General features: G+C 37.9%; 1 protein-coding gene across 11 annotated transcripts in view; it reads left to right on the forward strand.

Annotated features, from left to right (window-relative positions):
* Window positions 1-23,119, forward strand: part of NCKAP5 (NCK associated protein 5) — a 1,056,676-nt gene that overhangs the window by 602,632 nt on the left and 430,925 nt on the right. For all 11 annotated transcript variants that reach the window (XM_077747834.1, XM_077747833.1, XM_077747835.1 and 8 more), the window contains one exon: window positions 20,901-21,034. In XM_077747834.1, coding sequence (XP_077603960.1) covers window positions 20,901-21,034 — 134 coding nt within the window. The remainder of the gene's footprint in view (window positions 1-20,900; window positions 21,035-23,119) is intronic.

A 23,119-nucleotide genomic window follows, 5' to 3' on the forward strand; every position in this document is an offset into this window, starting at 1 on the left:
CAGGGGAAAAGAAGGAACCATTGACTTCTTATAAAAGGACCCATAAATGAAGCTGTTTTCTAAGTAAAGTTGAGAATTGAAACTTTTGACCCAACAAACTCAAGGAAATGTTTGGGGTAAAGGAAACAATGTGTCTGAATTAGGCAGCTGACCATGGATAACAAGCTTACTAACTCATTTGGTTTATTACTCAATGTTTTGCTCGCCTTGGTCAGCCCCCATAATGATCAGATACCCACAGGCTTGGGAGGAAATGGCTTTCTGAGAAGCATGTTGAAGTCAGAAACTCAGTGAGGCAGAAAACCCTGTGGAAAGGCTTTTTCCATCTCAAGGAACCATTGCTAATGAATGACAGCAATAAAAAAGAAACAGTCTCTGCTTCTCCCTGTTACAGTAGTCCGTCACTTCTGGAGTCTACCCTGAGGAAGAACTATCTTGCTCAAACATCATTTAGATTCTGTCATTCTCCTCAAGATCTACTGAGACCTGTAGTTGTTTGGGAATGAAATTAAATCCACTGCCTCTGGGGTCTGCATTTTACCACCTCTCTTCCCAGTTGCATGATGCCCAATGTTATCTTTTTAACATCACCTTGCCTATTTTACACTAGCCAAAAAACCATGCCCATAGCCTCTTCAGTCGACAGCTTCACCCATCTAATTATCTGTCTAGGGATTCCAGTCACCTTTATCATTATCAGACGAAATCCATACTCTGACTAATCTCCCACATTCCTACTACACCCTCCCCACTTAGAGACATAATTAGGTTTCATCTCCTTACACTCTTCATATCATTAGTAATTATGTTTCTCTTGCTGTATTAGGGGAGGAAACATTCTCTACCCTCTTTAGGTCTCTGACTAGGTCTAAGAATTAAACTGATAGGAGACAGACTATAAGAGAAAAACTTATATTTAAAAAAAATTTTTTTGCATATACATGGGGGCCTTCACAAGAGAATGAAGACCCAAAGCAGGAAGCTTTTACACCTTATAGACAAGAAACAATCATTTTGTGAAGAATTGACAAGACAGATGGATTGGGGCAAGAGGTAGAAGGGTGAAGAAGTAACTAGGAAGATAAGGGTTAGTTTTCCAAAGTTTGATTGTACAGGTATCTTGGGCCCCAATTCCCTGTCTCTGGTGATAAGAATGCCTTACTTCCTCATTACTATAGGAAGGGCACCTCTCACATGGGGGCTTAATGACCTGTTGCAGGGAAGAGGGGAGGTCAGAGTGACCTTTCTGCTTCTGACAGTTTCTCAATCTCCTTTAGCTTAAGATATTCAATATGGCAGGGGGTCATATTTTGAAGTAAGGTGTCTTAAACCCCACCACCATAATTATGACTAATTTCATGGGTATATGACATATGGGAGTTGAAAGGTACCATAACATTTCAGAAGGGGGTCCAAAGAGGGTAATTGTATTTCCCAAAGTTGCATAGCCAGTTAATAGAAGAACCAAAAAGATAATAACCCAGACTTCCAGCCTCAAGCCTACTCCACCCACTGGAATCATGATGGTGAAAATCAGAACACTTAAGGTGACAAAAAATGTGGGAAATGGAGCAACATACAGCTTTCTGTCCAAATTTTTTCAGCTGTATGATAATAAAATCAAAACTGTATTACTTGATATTGTGGATGCAGTATTGCTGTTTGATTCTTCACTTGTAGCTCCGATTGATAAATAATACAGATCATTGACTATAAGCAGAGGATAACTTCATTTTCTCTCTTTGAAGAGGATACCACAATTTCTAATAATTTGTTCCAACATGCCTTTATAATCCATATCAATATTGAGGTGCCAAGCCTTCATTTTATCATGCTTCTCTGTATAAGCTACCCTGGAAATACTCCTCCCATAAAGTTCACAACCATATTCTCTTGCTAAGTTAAAAAACCATATTCATATACATAAATTTGCCTACGAAAAATTAATCTTATGGAGTGACTCACCTGTGGCACTTTTCTTTTAGAGCTCCCGTCCAGCGTTGAGGACATTTTTAAGATCCTCTGAAGTGCCCATCTGTCTTCTTTACCCTTGAAGTTTCTTCCCCTTCTCCCCCTCCACCTTCTTCATTTCTCTCACCATTTCTTCTTCCCTCTTCTCACTTTTTTTTAAACCAAGCTCTGNGTTAGAATAAAAGCTTTGTCTCTCTTGGGCGATGTTATCAGCACTGCGGATATATCCTGGGCTGCTTCTTTCCAGCATCTCAGAATCTGATTCTGATTCTTCTGTTTCAGCCAACAGTGTGGGTTTTAAAAAAAAATCAATTCTTAGGTTCCTTATCTGTTTCTCTACTTCTGGGATAACTGAATCTTTCATAACTAATGGGGATATCGAATTCAGACAGTCTTATGGGGAAAATATATTGCAATTTGTGTAGAAAGCAAAAATGAGACTGCAATTAGATGTAATAACTGTAGCTTAATTTAGAGCCCATTTTACATTGGCTTGCTAGAAATTGGTTAATACAGTTTTTCCAATAAAAAAGAGTTTTCATGTAAATGTAACATTTTAATTTTGTTGCTGATGTGTGTTTGGTTTATGGACTTCTGAAGATAAAAATCACTTGGCCCATTTTAGATTCTCAATAGGCAACCTGAGAATTAGAATAGTTATTCGGGGTCTCTGTCTAGTCTTAAAATGTTTCAGTATACATTAGATGTTAATTGGTAAACACATGGCAGTATCTGTGACTGTCTGGACACCAATTAATATGCAAATCTAAGCACATCTTGAAGTTCTGAATTGATTATTGAGTCTTAATACCACACTTTATGTTTGTATCACTGAATCACATGTACTTATCTTTTCTAATAGTGTAGTTTAAAATCTCCATTGTGTACTATGTGACTTGTTTGCCAGATTCTGCATTTGTTGAATGAGTGCATATATTTTTTCACCAATACTCAAGAATATCATAATCCTTATGACCTTCTCTAATGACCTCTTTTCATTTCTTATTTTAGATCCTTTTATTAAATTCTTTTTTAATGTTTATTTATTTTTGAGAGAGAGAGAGCAAGCAGAGGAAGGGCAGAGAGAGAGGGAGACAGAGAATCTGAAGCAGGCTCCAGGCTCTGAGCTGTCAGCACGGAGTCCAATAAAGGCCCTGCGAGAGCATGACCTGAGCCAAAGTCAGACGCTGAACCAACTAAGCCACCGAGGTGCTTACTATTATTTGAGAGTAATAGTATTTTTCCCATGATTCTTTGATCATAAAATATTTAACAAGAATATTATAACTTGGACATATTTTAGGAAACCTTTTGAAATGTCCACATATAATGAATACCTTTCTGTATATCATGTATCTCTTTTAACATCAAGTTGTTGTAGAAAAGTCTGGATGAATTGATGCCCCATGTGACTCACTAAGCAGAACTTATAAAGAGTACTTGGAGCATATGTAGGAGACACCTCTCTTTTTAGAATAGGTATTTCACATGACACATAACCATGTATGATGGTGCTAGAATTTTCATAGCAAGTAAAGAAAACTCTTTATTTTCCAAATTCTTTGAATCTTCTGTAACTTTGTTAATAGCATATAAACATAGCTAGAATCACCAAATATAATTAGACCTAAGATAGAAGTATTTATTGCTTTCTATATTTGAAACCCAGTATTAGTATCTTAGTATTAACCCCTGAAGTTTTGGCACCCTACAGATAAAGCCATCTGTTTAAAATCATACTAGGTAGCAGGATTAAAAAATAATGTGTTTTAAGGGATGTCTAAACACAGCATTATCTGCATTCTAGATGATGTCTGTGATTAATCTTTCAGTTCTTACATTAAAATGTATTAAAGTTTGACCTACTCAAACACATTTTGAGCATCTTCAAAGAAATCTATTACTACAATATTTATTTAATATGTAGTGATTATTAAAAACTAATTTTTTGTAGAATTTATCAAAAGTAACTAAACTACATTAGATGAAAAAGTTATATAATTCCAGTTAGTCATATCTCATTTTTATATGAGAGTTTCATGGTTTTTTAGTGCTTTACTATACATTATTTTGCTCATTCCTTCCAGTGATCTTATGAAATTGGCTTGGACAATTTTTTTTTAATGCTTTATTTATTTCTGAGAGAGAGAGAGACAGCGTGAACAGGGGAGGGTCAGAGAGAGAGGGAGCACAGAATCCGAAACAGGCTCCAGGCTCTGAGCTAGCTGTCAGCACAGATCCCGACGCAGGGCTTGAACCCTCGAACCATGAGATCATGACCTGGGCCGAAGTAACATGCTCAACCTACTGAGCCACCCAGGCACCCCTGGCTTGGACAATTTTACTCTCTCTAGTATACAAAGAAAACTAGGTTAAAACAGTTAAGTTTTAAGTGGCTTGTCCAAACCACTTGACTAGCAAATGCAGTCTAAACTAGAAGCCAGTAGCATTTACCATTCTTTATTTAAATATTTTCTCATTCTGTTAGTTAGACTCTTACTCCATTTCTTTCTCCACACAGTAGTCGGGTGATAATTGCAATATCTTTACCAGATCCTATTGCTCACTTGATTGAATGAGTTACTGTTTTACTTAGGATGCATCCTTAATACAACCATCATGGTACCCTATAGCCCATGCGTTGCTCTTTGTACCTCTCTCATGTGCCATTCTCATCCTCTTGCTCAGCAGGCACCAGGCATACCAGACTGCCATTCCTTCTTCGCATATGTGACTAAAGACACTTCCAACCAAGAATGCTGGTCCCTTTTCTTTACTTTGTGACTCTGTCCATCACAGAAGTCTCATTTTCAATGTTAATTTCTCAGAGAAGCCTTCCTGTAAGCCACCAAACAATATCACTTGTTTTTGTTTTCATTTTTCAACACGCCCTTCATTATCCATCAGTTTACACTGGTACATTAATCTCTGTGATATTTTATTTAGCACCTGCCCTCTTCACTGTGTGTAAGTAGGCTGCTGTCAGGAACCATTTCTATTCAACTCCTTGCTGTTCTCTTGCTCTGGCCCAGTGTCTTGCATCCCGAGCTGCTCAGTAAACATCTGTGGTCTGAGTGGAATGAATAAACCCATGTGGGTATGTACATAATTCATTTTTATGCTTATTGGAATATATAGACTTTTCTCCGTTTCCTGGGAACATGCGGATAAAAGTGGCTTTTCAATACTTGAAACAATTTAAGCAGGTCTTACAAAATTACCAGGAGAGAAGTTTAAGAAAATGAAATGTATTACCTAGGGAAACTGTGGAGTTTTCTTCCCTGGGGGCTTAATCAGAGGATAGTAATTAAGTTTGAGGAAGTTTAGGGTCTGTGTTAAGGCCTTAAATGAAATAGAGACAAGATCTCTATCTCTATGAGATAGAACAAGATCACTGGTAGAGCGAAGACATGGACATAATATGCTTTTCTTTTTGTTTGTGTTTGATTCTTTGTCCAAGGCCCAACTCTTTGCTTGTGCCCAAATAGGGAAAGGACTTTGGAACTTTATTTTTGATCCAGATTTCTTTTTCTCCACAGTGATATACAGTCAGCTTCATTATAACACAAACCTTGTATTCCTAAAACTCACTATACAGAGCTTGTGGGAAACACAGAAGTAGGGGCACAAGCCTCAAAGAGTTGGTCAGTAACACATTTTTTTTAAGACAGGCATCTAATAAAATGACAGCTAGGTTTTATGTGTGTTAAATGGTTAAGAAATACATAAATAATACAATAAATATGCTACTTCTCCTTGAAAAAGATAAGCAGTTGGCTTGTGGAAGGGGGTCATTGGAAGGGCAGGCTGCAGCTTGTGAGTTATTGTTAAATGATGGAAGGAAGGCTGCCTGAAATCACAGGGCAAGTGGTGCCACCAGATATGGGTGGAGTGGCTCATCACAGGCACAGTAAATGAGGGCCCATCTGTCTTAGACATGTGTGATCTGTGTTCTTTCTACGCAAGTTTCACCAGGATGCAGTTTTCTGTGCTCACTTAGCGTTTCTTGTGAATGAAGTCAGGAATAAGCAAATGTGAGATTTGGGTCATACTCAAATTGGCCCCTAGCAGAGCCATTACCTTAAAACAAATTTATGCTTTTAAAATAAGTGTTAAGAGGGGCACCTGGGTGGCTCAGTTGGTTAAGCGTCCAACTTCAGCTCAGGTCATGATCTCACAGTTCGTGGGTTTGAGCCTCGCATTGGGCTCTGTGCTAACAGCCAGCTCAGAACCTGGAGCCTGCTTCAGATTCTGTATCTCCCTCCCTCTCTGACCCTCCCCTGTTCATGCTGTCTCTGTCTCTCTCTCAGAAATAAATTAAAAAAAAAAAAAAGTGTTAAGAGGTGTCCAGATGGTGTTGTGGGAAGATCCTAAACTCACCTCCTCCAACAGACACTCTGAATCTGCAACTACATGTGGAAAAATTCTCTCTGAAAACCAGCTGAACATCTCTTTTACATCAGATGGGAAAAGTCCTTTTCTGACTCAGGAGGAGAGGAGAGGCTGAGATCCAGTCTCACCATAAACCTACCCCCAGCTCAGCCATTTGCAGGTGGGAGGGAACTCACAAATCCAGAGCTTCTCCTTGAGGAGTGAAGGCTTTGTAGCTTATATCAGGCACTCTGACTCTTAAGACCAACACTTGAGAGGTGAGCCCCCAAAACATCTGCTTTGAAGACTCCCAAGGCATGCATCCAGGAGACCCAAAGACTGTAGTGAACTGAGAAACAGCTCTTAAAAGCCTCAGGCACATACTTGCTCACCCCAGGGCCTCGCTCAGAAGTAGCAGTTTGAAAAGCATCCCGACTATATGTGAAGGAATTTCATTTGCTAATCTTAAAGCATCCATTGGAGGGGCATGTGCCTTTTGACATTCTCTCCAGGGACGGAGGCACTGACAAATGCCATCCTTATCCTCTACCTCTTCCTCACTAATGCCTGAGCTACCATCTTTTTATTTCATTCAGTTTTCTTCAGAAGGTGCCATCTTCATGTCCTCTCTCTACCATGCTCCAGCCACATTATCTCTCAAGAGGGAAGGTTTTACACACATCTGGTTCCCTGGTTTATTTACATCCAACACCCCCGTGATTGCGGCAACTATCAGAGGACCCACTGAGCAAATGGATCTGGAGGCCAAAGTGGCTTGTGTTCCTGAATACTATGGGAAACGATTGGAGAGACCGTCCTTGACACATTACCACCCCCATCTGTCACTGTACGGATAGCAGACTGAAACACACCAGTCTTTGCAAGGAGGTATATTTGTGTGCCCGGAAGCTTTGGTCTAAGGTGCAAGCTCCTGATCTGCCATGCCACGAGAGGCCTAAAGAATTAGTGCTCCTAGGGCTTACGTCCTAAATGTGGGGGATATGTCCAAAGGAGGGATGCTTAGGGTTAGAAGAGAATAAAACTGGGATCAGAATGCGGCGAAATGTTAACCCGTAAAGCCTAGCTGAGGGTGAGAAAATAAAATGAGGGCCCAAGGGTACTTATTATCTTGCATCAAAAAGTATAAAATACTTAGGAATAAATTTAACCAAGGAAGTAAAAAGCCTGTATATCAAAAGCGGTAAAAGCTTAATGAATGAAATTAAAGAAGACACAAATAAATGGGAAGATATTCTATGCTCGTGGATTGAAAGAATTAATATTGTTAATATGTCCATACTACCCAAAGCAATCTATAGATATAATGCAATCCCTATCAAAATTCCAATGGCATTTTTACAGAAATAGAAAAAGATAACCAAAAATTTGTATGGAACCACAAAACTCCTTGAGTAGTGAAAGCAGTCATGAGAAAGAAGAACAAAACTGGAGGCATCCTGCTCCCTGATTTCAAACTATATTACAAAGATACCACAATTAAAACAGTATTGTATTGGCATAAAAAGAAAACATAAAAACCGGTGGAACAGATCAGAAAGCCAGAAATAAATCCACAATTATACAGTCAATTAATTTACAACAAGGAAGGCGAAAATGCACAATATGAAAAGGGCAGTCTCTTCAATAAATGGTGTTGGGAACATTACTGAACCACTTGCAAAAGAAGAGACTAGAATACTATTTTATACCACATGCAAAATTTAACTCAGAATGGATTAAAAATTTGAATGTAAGCCCCAAAACCATAAAACCCCAGTTTTTCAACTGGGCAGTAAGCTATTTGACCTTGGTCTTGGTGATGATTTCTTAGATCTGACTCCAAAACAAAAGTAAACAAATGAGATCAAACTAAAATAAGGTTCTGTATAGCAAAGGAAATCACCAATAAAATTAAAAAGCCACCTACTGAATGTGAGAATGTATTTACAAATTATATATCCAAGCAGGGGTTAATATTCAAAGTACATAAAGATCTACAATACAATAGCAAAAAAAAAAAAGAAAATACTGATTTAAAAATGGCCAGAGCATGTGAATAGGCATTTTTCCAAAGAAGACATACAGATGGCCAACAGACACATTATCACCTCACACCTGTTAGAATGGTTGTTATCAAAACCAAAACAAAACAAAAGTAAGAAGCATTGGTGAGGATACAGAGTAAAGGGAACCCTTGTGCACAGTTGGTGGGAATGTGAATTGGTGCAACCATTATGGAAAACTATATGGAAGGTCCTGAAACAATTAAAATATGTGATCCAGCAATCCAACTTCTGGGTATTTATCTGAAGAAAATCAAAACATTAGTTTAAAAATAGCCAAGATATAGAAACAACCTAAGTGTTCAGGATGGATAAAGAAAATGTGGTACACACACACACACGCGCGCGCGCGCGTCTGCAATACTACTCAGTCCCCCCCCCACACACACACACACAAAAGAATTCTTGCCATTTGCAACAACATAGGTACACCATGAAGGCACTGAGCTAAGTAAAATAAATCAGAGTGGGAGAAAAACAAATACCATATATACTCACTCATATACAGAATGTAAAAAGAAATCAACCTCAGCAACAATGGAAACCAAACTCATAGATTCAGAGAATAGATTGGCAGTTGTCAGAGGGGAGGAGGAGGAGGGATGGAGTTTGGGCAAAAGAGGTGAAGGGAGTCAAAAAGTACAAACTTACAAAATAAATAAGTCATGGGGTGTGTAATGTACAGCATAGTAACTATAGTTAATAAGACCACGTTGCATATTTGAAAGTTGCTAAGTGGATAAATCTTAAATGGCCTCATCACAAGAGAATAAAAAGAAAAGTTCTGAAACTATCCATTATGGTGGATGATCACTAGACTTTCTGTGATTATTTTTCAGTGTATATAGATTTTAAATCATTATGTTGTACACCTGAAACTAATATGTTATATGTCAAATATAAACGAAGGATAAAAGATTAAAAAATAAATGTTAGAGCAGACCTGACTATCCCAAGGGGAAAAAATAGTTGGGGTTTGGAAGGGATCTTGGGATCAGTAAAACTTGGTTCTGGCCCCAGAGCTATCATTTCTAACAGTAGAACTCTGAGCAAGCACCTTCCATCTCTTTATGCCATTTTCTTAATCATTAAATGGCAGTGGTAACTATCAACTTTGGCAAGTTGTCCTGAGGACTAGATGAAGCAGCGAAGGAGGAAATATTTTGTAAATTGTAAAATGTTCTTCAAACTCAAGGTTTTTCTCATAGAACTTAATTCATAGGTAGAGGCATCAACTAACAAAGAACAGGGAGTTGAAAGTTCACCCACTCAGAGTCAGTTTTTGTTGAGAAAACTATGAAAACCTGCCTTTTAAGTGAAAGTAAAGTCTGTGACTCTAAAAAGAATGAATACTGTTCGGCTGGCAAAGTGTCCTGTGAACTTATGTGTCGTATCACTTTGACTCAGCCCATGGGCCAGTGTTTGTGTTCCTGGTGTAGCAATTTAGGTACAATGGTAAGAAAAGCCAAGGAGAGAAAGGGAAGAGGTGAACTTGCTAAATGAAACTGGAAAAATACAAAAGTGGTCTAAAGTAAGTTTTGAAAAACACACTCAGAGCTATTTTTAAGATAGCTTCTTATAGCCAACCCAGCCCAGCGGTTCACTGGAAACAGAGATGTCACAGAAATTACCTGCATCTGATCATGGAACCCAGATATCTGTGATACTGGTTTTTACTTAACTGCTCTCCCGAACCCAGAAGCACCATATAAGTAACAACTATTCTGCATCTCTCACTCCTGAAACTCCCTGCTGTAAAGGATTTAGAGCAAACCTATAGGGTAAAATCAAAATTACTCTGGGGACAAATCAGTTTTATAGCCAGGATACAGCTATTACGAAAGAAAGAAGGGAAGGGAAGGGGAGTGGAGGGGAGGGGAGTGGAGGGGGGGGAAGGGAAAGGAAATCTGGTCAGTCCATTGACACATTCTATTGTTATCTTTATCCATGTTGTATAATTTGTGTAAAAATGTTTCTTCCCAACTTTAGAAAGTAGATGTGGCTTATAGTCAAGCTTTGATGGCTTAATTGAAATACACATCATTTAAAGGGAATATATTTTAGTAAACAACTTTTGCCTCATTAGTCCTAGAATTCCCTAGGACTTTCTGTTTTGTAAGGGCGTCGTTTTCCTTGTATTTCAAAAGGCATTAACAAATTGAACAGAAAAGGTTATTCATATGGAAAATGTGCTCCCTTATTAGATTTTGGGGATTCTTCAATATGACAGTGAATCTATGTAACATTCTTTACTTGTGAAGGAAGAAGGGATGTGGTCTTCTCTGCTAAATTTCACCTTTTTCATAGAATGTCCTTTTTTTTTTTTAACTATTTAACATACACCATTTGTTTTGTTTGTTTTGAGAATCGAAGCACAGTCTTGCAAAATCTATAATATAGATGACTTAACCATGTTCCTTTTGGTCCAGTGAGCTTATACAGAGAAGAGTGTTGATTATGTAAAATAACAGAGTAGATTTTATTTTCACCTTTTTATTGTGGTGAAATATAGGTAATAGAATATAAATAAGGAAAGAAATAAAAATAGTGAGGGGCGCCTGGGTGGCTCAGTCGGTTAAGTGTCTGATTTCGGTTCAGGTCATGATTTCACAGTTCATGGGTTCGAGCCCCACATTGGGCTCTGTGCTGATAACCACCTCAGAGCCTGGAGCCTGTTTCAGATTCTGTATCTCCCTCTCCCTCTGACCCTCCGCTGCTTATGCTCACTCTCTCTCTCTCTCAGAAATAAATAAAACGTTTAAAATAATTTAAAAAAAAATAGTGAAGTAATAAAATAAATAAATAATAAAATGCATGTAGTATAAACGTGGTCATTCTATTTCTGTATAGATTTGAATTTAGTTAGCATGTTTCTCTTTTTTAAACAATGGTTTTCTTCTTTTCCAAAGATACAGGAACATGACACAATAAAGACTTGATTTTGATTTTACTTTTTCTGAATCTGACAGAAGTGACTAATTTTGTGGAGATTAAAAATGGACTGCCAAAGAGTTTGAGACAGAAGTTACAGGCCTGACATAGCTAAAGGCCAGCTCCAGAATCAATAAGCAAAACATTTCCAGTATGCTAAGTTCAAAAATATGTATGCACATTAGATGTAGTCCTAATCTCAAACAGATGTTTATGTAGGTGGGATAATCATGATAAATGCACAGGAAAAATAATAATAGAAGAAAGTAAGTAAGAGCGTACCGGGTGGTAAAGGGAGTAGGTGCTGTGGAAATCAGGGAAGGAGACAATAATCAAGTGATGTGGGGAAGTTCTAGAGATGTGGCTCAAAGCTGAACCTGGAAGCTTCCCTAATTTTAAATAAAGAGAAATGAGAGGGCTTGTTAAAGCAGAAAGAAGGGCATGGTCAAGGCATACAGGAATGGGAATGCGTAAATACTTTTAGAAAATCTTGATTTATTTCCAGATCATAGTCTAACACTTCTTTCATGATCCTCAGGAGAACTTTCCCCCCATGAATCAGAGACAGAGAAAATCCACCTTTCCTATCATTCCTCATGAATATGCCCCAATCAGTGAATCATATTTAATTCTGGGTAATCTATAGTTCAGAGTCACCTTCTTCTATTTGGAGCCTGCACTCTCGGCTTCCCTCCTTCCCCTGTAAAATGTGGGTTCCTCAAAGTCAGGCATTGAGTTGTTCTTTGGTTTTTATCATAGAGTATCTACTCTGCCTGCAAAGTACTTAATTTAGTAGCAACCTTAGTCGTAATAGAATGACATGCTAAAAAAAAATAGTAACAGCAACAAAACAAAAACAAGAAAAAAAAAACACATTAGCACGGGCGAACAAGTAATGTCAGGAGGATCTGAGTTTGCATACTTTTTACCAGTTCTGGGGAATTTTTTTTTTTTTTAATTCTAGTTAGTTAACATATAGTATAATATTGGTTTCAGGAATAGAATTTACTGATTCATCACTTATATATAAGAGCCATTTGGCGTGTGTGTGTGTGTGTGTGTGTGTGTGTGTGTACATACACCACATCTTCTTTATTCACTCATTAGTCAGTAGACGCTTGGGTTCTTTTCATCTTTTGCTCATTGTTGATAATGTTGCTATAAACATTGGGAAGTATGTACCCCTTTAAGCCTGAAATTTTGTATCCTGTGAGTAAATAACTAGTAGTGCAATTGATAGGTTGTAGGGTAGTTCTATTTTTAAGTTTGTGAAAAACCTCCATACTCTTTTCCAAAGTGGCTGTACCGGTTTGCATTCCCACTAGCAGTGTAAAAGGGTTCCTGTTTCTCCACATCCTCACCAACATCTGTTGTTTTCTGAGTTGTTAATTTTAGTCATTCTGACAGGTGTGAGGTTGTATTTCACTGTGCTTTTGATTTTTATTTCCCTGATGATGAATGATGTTGAGTATCTTTTCATGTGTCTGTTAGCCATTCAAGTGGCTTTTTTGGAAAAAATGTCTATTCATGCCTTCTGCCTACTTCTTAACTGCGTTATTTGTTTTTGTTTTGTTTTGTTTTGGTGTTCAGTTTGAGAAGTTCTTTGGATATTTTGGATACTATCCCTCTATCAGATATGTCATTTGCAAATATCTTGTCCCATTCCAGAGGCTGCCTTTTAGTTTTGTTGATTATTTCCCTTGCTGTGCAGAAGCTTATCTTGATGTATTCCCAATAGTTCATTTTTGGTTTTGTTTCCCTTGCCTCTGGGGATGTGTCTAGTAAGAACTTGTTCCTGCCAAGGTCAAAGAAGTTGCTGCCTATCTTTTCCCCTAGGGTTTTGGTGGTTTCCTGTCTCACATTTAGGTCTTTCATCCATCTTGAATTTATTTTTGCATATAGTAAGAAAATGGTCCAATTTCATTCTATCGTATGTTTGCTGTCCAGTTTTCCCAATGCCATTTGTTGAAGAGATTGTCTTTTTTCCATTGGATATTCTTTCCTGCTTTCTTAAAGATTAGTTGGTCATGTAGTTGTGGGCTCATTTCTGGGTTTTCTATTCTATTCCATTGATCTGTGTGTTGGTTTTTGTGCCAGTACCATACTGTGTTGATGACAACAGTAATATTAGTCCTGAATTATGATGCCTCTAGCTTTGCTTCCCCCCACCCCTGCCCCAGGAATGCTCTGGCTATTCAGGTCTTTTGTGGTTCCATACAAATTTTGGAACTGTGTGCTCTAGCTCTTGACAAAATGCTGGTGGTATTTTAATAGGGATTGCATTGAATAGGTCTAATGCTTTGGGCCGTATAGAGCTTTCAATAATATTTCTTCTTCCAAGCCGTCTGCATGGAATTTTGTCTGATTTCTTTGCATCCTCTTTAATTTCTTTCATAACTATTCTGTAGTGTTCAGAATATAGATCTTTTACCTCTTTGGTTAGGTTTATTCATAAGTATCTTATTGTTATTGGTGCAATTGTAAATGGGATTGATTCCTTAATTTCTTTTCCTGCTGTTTTATTACTGGTGTATAGAAATACAACACATTTCTGTACATTGATTTTATACTCTGCAACTTTGCTAAATTCATGTATTAGTTCTAGCAATTTTTTAAAATCCTTTTAACTTTTCAACTTAGAGTATCATGTCGTCTGCAAATAGTGGAAGTTTGACTTCTTACTTGCTGATTTAGATGACTTTTTTTTTTCAGCTTTCATAAGGATTTCTTTTTTTTTTAATAGTTTATTGTCAAATTAGTTTCCACATAACACTCAGTGCTCATCCCCACAAGTGCCCTCCTCCATGCCCATCCCCCCCTCCCCCCACATCCATCAGTCCTCAGTTTTTGTCAGCATTCAAGAGTCTCTCATGGTTTGCTTCTCTCCCTTTCCCCCACCATTTCCGCCCTTCTTCTCCCCCTTGTTCCTCCGTCAAGTTCCTCCTAATCCTCCTATACGTGCAAACATATGATATTTGTCCTTCTCTGCCTGACTTATTTCACTGACTTTTATTCCTTTCTGTTGTCTGATAGCTGAGGCTAAGACTTCCAGTATTATGTTAAATAGTAATGGTGAGAATGGACATCCTTGTCTTATTCCTGACTTTGGGGAAAAACAGAGTTTTTTTCATCATGAGGATGATATTAGTTTTGTTTTTTTTATATATGGCTTTTACATGTTGAGATATATTCCATCTATACCTGCTTTGTTTTTATCAAGAATGGATGCTTTCAAATGCCATCAAATGCCTTTTCTGCATCTATTGACAGTATCACATGGTTCTTATCCTTTCTCTTATTAATGTAGTGTATCACATTGATTGATTTGCAAATATTGAACCAGCCCTGCAGCCCAGGGATAAATCCTACTTGATCGTGGTGAATAATTCTTTTAATGTACTGTTGGATTTGATTTGCTAGTATGTTGTTGAGAATTTTTGCAATCCATGTTCATCAGGGATATTGGCCTATAATCCTCATCTTTAGTGGGCTTTTTTCTGGTTGTGGAATCAAGGTAATACTGGCCTCTTAGAATGAGTTTGGAAGTATACCTTATGTTTCTGGGTTGGTTTGTTGGTTTTTTTTTTTTTGGGAACAGTTTGAGAAGAATACATATTAACTCTTATTTAAATGTCTGGTACGATTCCCTTGGGAAGTCATCTGGCCCCAGACTTCATTGGGAGATTGATTTATTTATTTTTATTACTGATTCAATTTCTTTGCAGCTTATGGGTCTGTTCACATTTTCTATTTCTTCCTGTTACACTTTTGATAGTTTGTATGTTTTCAGAAATTTTTCCATTTTTTCCAGATTGCCTAGTTTGTTGGTATTTAATTTTTCATAGTGTTATCTTAAATGTGTTTGTATTTCTGTGATATTGATTGTGATCTTTCCCCTTTCATTCGTGATTTTATCTGGGTCCTTACCATTTTCTTTTTGTTAAGTCTGGCTAGGCAATTTTATTCTTCATTCTTTTGAAGAATCAGTTCTTAGTTTATTTTTTCTTTTTTCTATATCATTTCCCCCCATGTCATCTATTTCTGCTCTAATCTTTGTTATTCCCCTTCTGCTGGCTCTAAATTTTATTTTCTGTTTCTTTTCTAAAACCTTAAAGTGTAAGGTTAGTTTGTATTTTTGAGAACTTTTCTTGTTTCTTGATGTAGCCATGGATTGCTGTATACTTCCCTTTTAGGACTGCCTTTGCTGCATCCCAAAAGTTTTGGACTGTTATGCTTTCATTTTCATTTGTTTCCATGTTTTTTTTTTCATTTCTTCTTTAATTTCTGAGTTAACCCCTTCATTCTTTAGTAGGATGTTCTTTAATCTCCTTGCATTTGTGGTCTTTCCAAATGTTTTCTTGTGTTTGACTTCAAGTTTCATAGTGTTGTGGTCTGAAAATATGCATGACATGATCTTGATCTTTTTGTACTTGTTGAGGACTGATTTGTGACCTGTATGTGATCTCTTCTGGAGAATGTTCCCTGTGCACTGAATAAAAATGTTTATTCTGCTGCTTTAGGATGAAATAATCTGAATATATCTGTTAAGTCTATCTAGTCCATTGTGTCATTCAAAGCTTATTTTTACTTGTTGATTTTCTTCTGAGATGACTATCCATTACTGTAAGTGAAGTTTTAAAGTTTTCTACTATTTTTGTATTATTATCAGTGAGTTTCGTTGTGTTTGTTATTAATTGTTTTATATATTAAAGTTCTTCCAATTTGGGAGCATACATATTTACAGTTGTTAGATCTTTTTGATGGACAGGCCCCTTAATTATGATATAATGCCTTCCATCTCTTGTTATAGTTCTTGGTTTAAAATCTTGTTTGTCTTATATAAATATGGCTATTCCATCTTTCTGTTAGCATAATAGATAGTTCTCCATCCCTTCATTTTCAATCTGCAGATGGCCTTAGGTCTAAAATGAGTCTCTTCTAGGCAGTTTATAGATGGGACTTGTGGTTTATTTTTTTTAAATTTTTTAATTCATTCTGATACCCTAAGTCTTTTGATTGGGGCATTTAGTCCATTTTCATTTAGGGTGATTATTGAAAGATATGAATTTATTGCTATTGTGTTACCTGAAGGATTGGTGTTTTTGGTGACGTTCTCTGTTCTTTTCTAGTCTTTGTTGCTTTTAGTCTATTTTCCCCCACTCAGAGTCCCCTATAATATTTCTTGCAAGGCTGCTTGAGTGGTCACATATTCCTTTAGTTTTGTTTGTCTTGGAAACTTTTTACCTCTACTATTTGAATGACAGCCTTGCTGGATAATATTTTCCTGGCTGCGTATTTTTCCCACACAGCATGTTGAATATATCATGCAACTCCCTTATGGCCTGCCAAATTTCTGTGGACAAATCTATCTTCCTTTGAAGGTGAAGGACTTTTTTTCCTCTTTGCTGCTCCCAGACTTCTTTCCTACTCTGTGTATTTTGTGAATTTGACTATGATATGTTTTACTGATGGTGGGCTTTTATTTAATTTAGTGGGAGTTCTCTGTGCTTCTTGGATTTCAGTGTATACTTCCTTCCCCAGATAGAGAAGTTTTCAGCTATAATTTGCTCAAATAAACCTTCTGCTTTTTTTTTTCTTTCTCTTCTTCTGTGACTGCCATAATATGAATGTTATTACCCTTTAAGGAGTTGCTTATTTCCCTCAGTCTACATTTATGATTCAGTACTTTTTCTTCTTTCTTTTTCAGATTCATTATTTTCTATAATTTTTTCTTCTATATCAATGATTTGTTTCCCCGTTTTGTCCATCCTGGTTGTAATTGCATCCATTTGGTTTTGCATCTCAGTCATAGGAATTTTTATTTCAGTCTGACTAGTTTTTAGTTCTTTTCTCTCTCTATTAAGGGCTTCTCCGGTGCCATCTATGCTTTCCTCAAGCCTAGCTAGTATATTTATGATTATTGTTTTAAATTCTGGTTCAGACATCCTAGTTGTTTTTTTTTAATGTATAATTAAATTCCTGACTGTGACTACTTACTGTTCTTTATTTTGGGGTGGATTCCTCCATCTTGTCATTTTGTCTGGGATACTGTTTTTGAGTGTGTGTGATTGTTAGGAAAGCCTATTGTATTTCTGTTCTTGAACATAATTCCTATAGTAAGAAGAGGTACTGTACCCCACCACCACCAAAAAAGGAAACTAGATCATAGATGTGTTTTGGTCTGCTTGTTGAAAGAAGCTAGATCCAAAAAAAAAAAAAAAGAAAGCTAGATGCTCTTTCTCCTAGAGCTGAAGCTTTATTGAAGCTTTATAGCACTCAATGAGCATTAGACTTGGTGCATGTGAAGGGTTTATGCTGGTCTAGGGGTGGGGCCTGCTGTGCTGACTCTCAGGAGGACTTGAACTAGTGGAGATGCCCCTGCAGGGCACAGTGGGGTGGGGTTTGGTGTAAGTGGCTCCAGTCTGCTTGGGGTGTTGCTGTTTAGCTCCCTGAGATTGGTCAGTGCGATGGGCATGGAGCAAAATGGCATCACCCTACTCTGTTGTCCCCAGATGGACAACTGCCCACCACTCTTCAGGAATCCCCCACAGAAGAGCAGACAGTCAGCTCTCTTGTGTCCCTGGCCTCTGCCAGTTCCCTGCCTGCACCTTGCCTGCACCTGAGATGTCTGCCTGCCAGGTGGCACAGTACTCCTGTGTTTTATTGCATGCTCATGGCTGGGTTTGAGAACTTCACATTTTAGAGATTTGCTGGGGACTGACCTGCACTGATCCTTTGAAGGAGGGTCTCACTGCACAATGGCCGGTGCTGATTAGTCTCAGAAATTGGTTACACAGTTGGGCGGTCGTTCAGAGTTTATGGTGAAGTGCAGCACAAAGCCAGGACCCAAGTTTGCTGCTCTCACCCAGTGTCTTGTTTCCTGTGCTAGAAAACAGGGCAGCATGTTGGTGCCGTCAATTCTTTCGCTCCCACAGAAGCCATGCCTCCACTCCCAGATGCATCCAAGCAGGAGAACTGTTTCTCTGCCTGCAACCCAGCAGAGCCTCAGACCATGCTGCCCATGTCTGGGTCTCCACCTTCCTTCCCCACCTGAGTGCTGCCGAGCCCACCAGATACAACCGTGGCGACGGTGCTGACCTCCAAATCTTCAGATGCTGTGCTCCACTCCTTAGAAAAACTTGTGGAAGTCATCCCCTCTCCTTTTCCTGGTCAGTGGTTTTGGGGAAGAGTTTTTCTTGTGAAGCCCCTGTGCATGCGTCCATTCTTTCTCTCTCTTTCTCTCTCACTCCTCTCTCTCTCATCAGTGCTCCCTCCCCATGACAGTGCCCACAGTTCTTTTCTCCCCCAAGTCAACTCTGCAGCTCCTACTTTCCATGATGTGGACATTTTTCTACCTCTGGTTGTGCAGTTTTGTTTCCTCAGTCCTCAGACTGATTTCTTGGGTGTTCAAAATGATTTGATTTGCAAGTATCTTGTTGAGGATTTTTGCATCTGTATTCATCAAGCATATTGGCCTGTAGTTCTCTTTTTTTACTGGGTCTCTGTCTGGCTTGGGAATCAAAGTGATGTTGGCTTCATAAAACGAGTCTGGAAGTTTTCCTTCGATTTCTATTTCTTGGAATAGCTTGAGAAGAATGGATATTAACTCTGTTTTAAATGTCTGGTAGAATTTCCCAGGGAAGCCATTAGGTCCAGAGCTCTTACTGGGAAATTTTTGATAACTCATTCAATTTATTCACTAGTTATGGGTCTGTTCTGATTTTCTATCTCTTTCCATGTGAATTTTGGTAGTGAGTGTGTGTTTAGGATTTTCCATTCCTTCTAAGTTGTCCAATTTGTTGGCATATAATTTTTCATAGTATTCCCTGATAATTGCTTGTATTTCTGAGGGGTTGGTTGTAACAAGTCCTTTTTCATTCATGATTTTGTCAATTTGAGTGCTCTCTCTCTTCTTTTTGAGAAGCCTGGCTAGAAGTTTGTCAATTCTGTTTATCTTTTCAGAAAACCAACTCTTGGTTTCATTGATCTGTTCAACTGTTTCTTTGGTTTCTATATTGTTTATTTCTGCCCTTATTTTTAGTATTTCTCTTCTCCTACTGAGTTTGGGGTGCTCTTGTTGCTCTCCCTCTGGTTCCTTTAATCTGTGACAAAGCAGGAAAGAGTATCCAATGGAAAAAAGACAGCCTCTTTAACAGATGGTGCTGGGAGAACTGGACAGCAACATGCAGAGAATGAAACTCGATCATTTTCTCACACCATACACCAAAATAAACTCAAAATGTATAAAAAAACCTGAATATGAGACAAGAAACCATCAAAACCCTAGAGGAGAAAGCAGGAAACAATCTTCTTGACCTCAACCATAGCTATTTCTTACTGGACACATCCCCAAAGGCAAGAGAATCAAGACAAAAATGAACTATTGGGACCTCATCAAGATTAAAAGCTTCTGCACGGCAAAGGAAACAATCCATAAAACTAATAGGCAACCGATAGAATGGGAAAAGATAGTTGCANCCTCTGACCCTCCCCTGCTCATGCCGTCTCTCTATCTGTCTCAGAAATATATAGAACACTAAAAAATGATTTGAAATTCATCTAACTGAGTTCAAGGGCTGAGGCAAGATTAAGGTTCCTCTACTCTTTTGCCAACTTGATTCCTTGTTCTGGGAATGAGTTTTTGCTGAACCATCTATTTTTGGGTCATCTAGTCCTTTGAAACCCTGATTCCCATTTGTGAATGGGCTCGTTTTCTGGGATAATAAATAATAAAATGGGTGATTTCGTCTGTTTTTATCTGTGAAAACCTAATTAGACAGACAAAAATTATTTCGCCCTATTCTCATCAACTCCATGGGCTAATTAAGTTCAAATTACAGGTCATCATATAAAAATTAGTAATATTTCATGGCACCTGTGTGGCTCAGTTGGTTGAGCATTGACTCTTGATTTTGACTCAGGTCATGATGTCATGTTTCATGAGTTAGGGGCCCACATTGGGCTCCATCCTGTCAGTGTGGAGCCCACTTATGATTCTATCTGTCCCTCCCTCTCTGGCACCTCCTCCCTCCCCTGCTTATTTTCTCTCTCTGTCTCTCAAAAATAAATAAATAGACTTAAAAAAGTTTTTAAATAATTAAGATGGTAAATTTTAAAAAATCACTTATGTTTCTATAAAAGCATACACCAGACATTGAAGGGATGAAATGATTCTGAACAGCCTACTAATGATCTTACTCATCATTACTTGAATTACAACATATTTGATAGTATTATTGGGTCATAGATCTTCATATCTGCACAAGGAGCCATTTGGTTTAGTGAAAATTATTCAAGCATCAGAGACAAATCAGGCAGGATTGAAAACTGCTACCTTCTGGTTTTTATGACAAATTACTTAGATGTCTCTGATCCTTAGTTTTCTTATCTATAATAAGAGGTTAATAATAGAACCTACTTGATGGGGTTGTAATGAGGATGAAATTAATTTATATATAAAGTCCAAGTTAGCACTTAGTAACGGACAGCTATTACTAATTATTTTCTCCTCGTAGTAATTAAGAAACACCTTCTGAAAAGTCATTCCCTTTGTGCCTTTTATAGCATGAGAAGCTGATGCATGAATTGGAAGAGGAGAGACACTTACGTCTTCAGAGTGAGAAGCGGTTGCAGGAGGTGACGCTGGAGTCTGAGCGCAGCAGAGTTCAGATGCGTGGCCTGCAGCAACAATTCTCCAGGTACTCCTCTGAACTGAGCACCTTGCTTCCGCAGGTGTATCTCTTCCTGCACCAATAGCACTTCTGCTTGAATTTCCATTGTGAAAGCTTCTCTCGAACCTGAGAAGCCAATTTACCAACAGCTTAGACCTTCTCTTCTGACCCCGCCATCATATAGCTTTTGAGCCAATTTGCTGAAACTTGCTATTTGCACCTCCCATAGTCTTGGCTTTCTTGGATCTGGTTGTCTTTTCTTCCTTGATGGCTTTTTGGGGGATCTTCCAGGAAGGTGTAGTTGCGGTGTGGCCTATAGGAATGCCCTGTGAAAGACCAGCCAGGAGGATGAAAGTTTACCAGTGATGATAATTCTATTTTAAGATAGAGAATGTGAATCTAATTATTCAGTAAGCTCTTACTCAGTACTTAAAGAAAATATTCACCAGTGGTTGAAAAGAAATCAAAATCAATGTGTTTCTTTCCTTTAAAAAGATGTAACTTGAATTTGAAAGGAGGATTCTGTTAGATTTAATCCTGCACATTCAGAATCTTTCAATTTCCAATTATAGTTACTGTGGGACCAGGTGAAAGTTCAACCTATTATTTAAAATCTGTTCAATTCCATTGGAAAAAACATAGATTCGTACAGTTCCAATCCTGGGACCAGATAAGGGAACTCTGTGAAAGACGATTTACTTTCATTTCTGTAGTTCACTTCACCATTTGCAAAATCAAGGAATTAATTTTGTTTTATCCCCCTCATAGGGTTATCCAGGCAGAACCAAGCTTGAGAAGTTGCCTTAAAACTTTTCTGAGTAATCTGTGTGGATCTTCTGTTTACTTTTGGGTTTTGGATGTGATCAGTGATAGATAATTTGACTTCCTCATTATGAAACTTTTATAACGATAGCATAAGTTTTGGATGCATTGCAGGCAGAAACTGAAGCTGAGCCTCCAAATGATTTATTTCATTGTGACTAATACAATGAATGTTTGTGACTTTGGTTTAGAGGCTTCTTAGAGGAACAGGTTAGAAAGGATGGATGTCCCCTCTGTGTTCAGAGTCATAATTTAACACCCTGTTCCACGCTCTGAGCCCATGATAATACACAGGTGCTGTAGAAACGCACCAATCAATAGTTTAACAAATGCATGTCCCACCCCTCACAGGCTATTACTTATACAACCTTGGGCTCGATTTTTCATTTGGTTTGATGGCAACTCTCACTTTATGTCTCCCAACTTGAAATAATAGATCCAGCCCCCACTTTTGAAGCAACTCTAAAACAAGCACTGCTTTGTAAGACTTGCCATTTTAATGATATAGGAAAGAAGGAGGTAAATTGCCTTCCCTTCTTGCACTAATTGAGATGTCTCTGTATTCAAGCTATTGATTTACAGACCGTGAGACATATGGCACAGTAAATTATTTTCATATGATGCCAGGTCATCTGCTGTAAATCAGACGACACCCACACAGATTTGAGTTGCACAAGAGCCAAGTCTATATCCTTGGCTGAAAGAGAAGATAATTATGTGTAGAACAAATAGTGGTTGGTTCTACATACTGCATTTCCCCCCACCATAATCAGTTTCCTAATGTAAAGCTTCATTGGAACTGAAAAGTTCAAGTCCAGTTATAGCCAGAGAACTAATGTAATTCAGCATTAGACAGGGGCGGGGGAGGGAAGCATATATCACAGATAAGATAGATACACAATCATTTAAGTAGAACCACTAAACTATTTTGATGGCCTTTCTCATTTTAAACTGTGGTTTATGAGATATTTTTAATTATGTTTACTTAAACAATCTTGTTACTATAACTTAAGTCTTTGTAAAATTCTCCATAGTGTAGAACGTGCTTATCACCTTTGGACTTGGTCACCATCTAAATGCTCATATGTATACTGATAATTTTCTCCTCCTTTTCCCAGGGTAAGTGAGCTGATTTTGGATATCATGCTATCTGAGATTTAGATTTACTTTGAGTATTATTTATGGGATGAATTTCTTTTGAAAAATAATGCTAGTAACACCTTTTCAAAGGATGCAAAGTAGCTCACAATAGAAGGTAGTTTTACAATAAGACTAATAAAATAATAAAAG

Source organism: Crocuta crocuta, unplaced genomic scaffold, assembly GCF_008692635.1.
Source record: "Crocuta crocuta isolate KB4526 unplaced genomic scaffold, BGI_CrCroc_1.0 scaffold427, whole genome shotgun sequence".
NCBI classification, from domain to species: domain Eukaryota; kingdom Metazoa; phylum Chordata; class Mammalia; order Carnivora; family Hyaenidae; genus Crocuta; species Crocuta crocuta.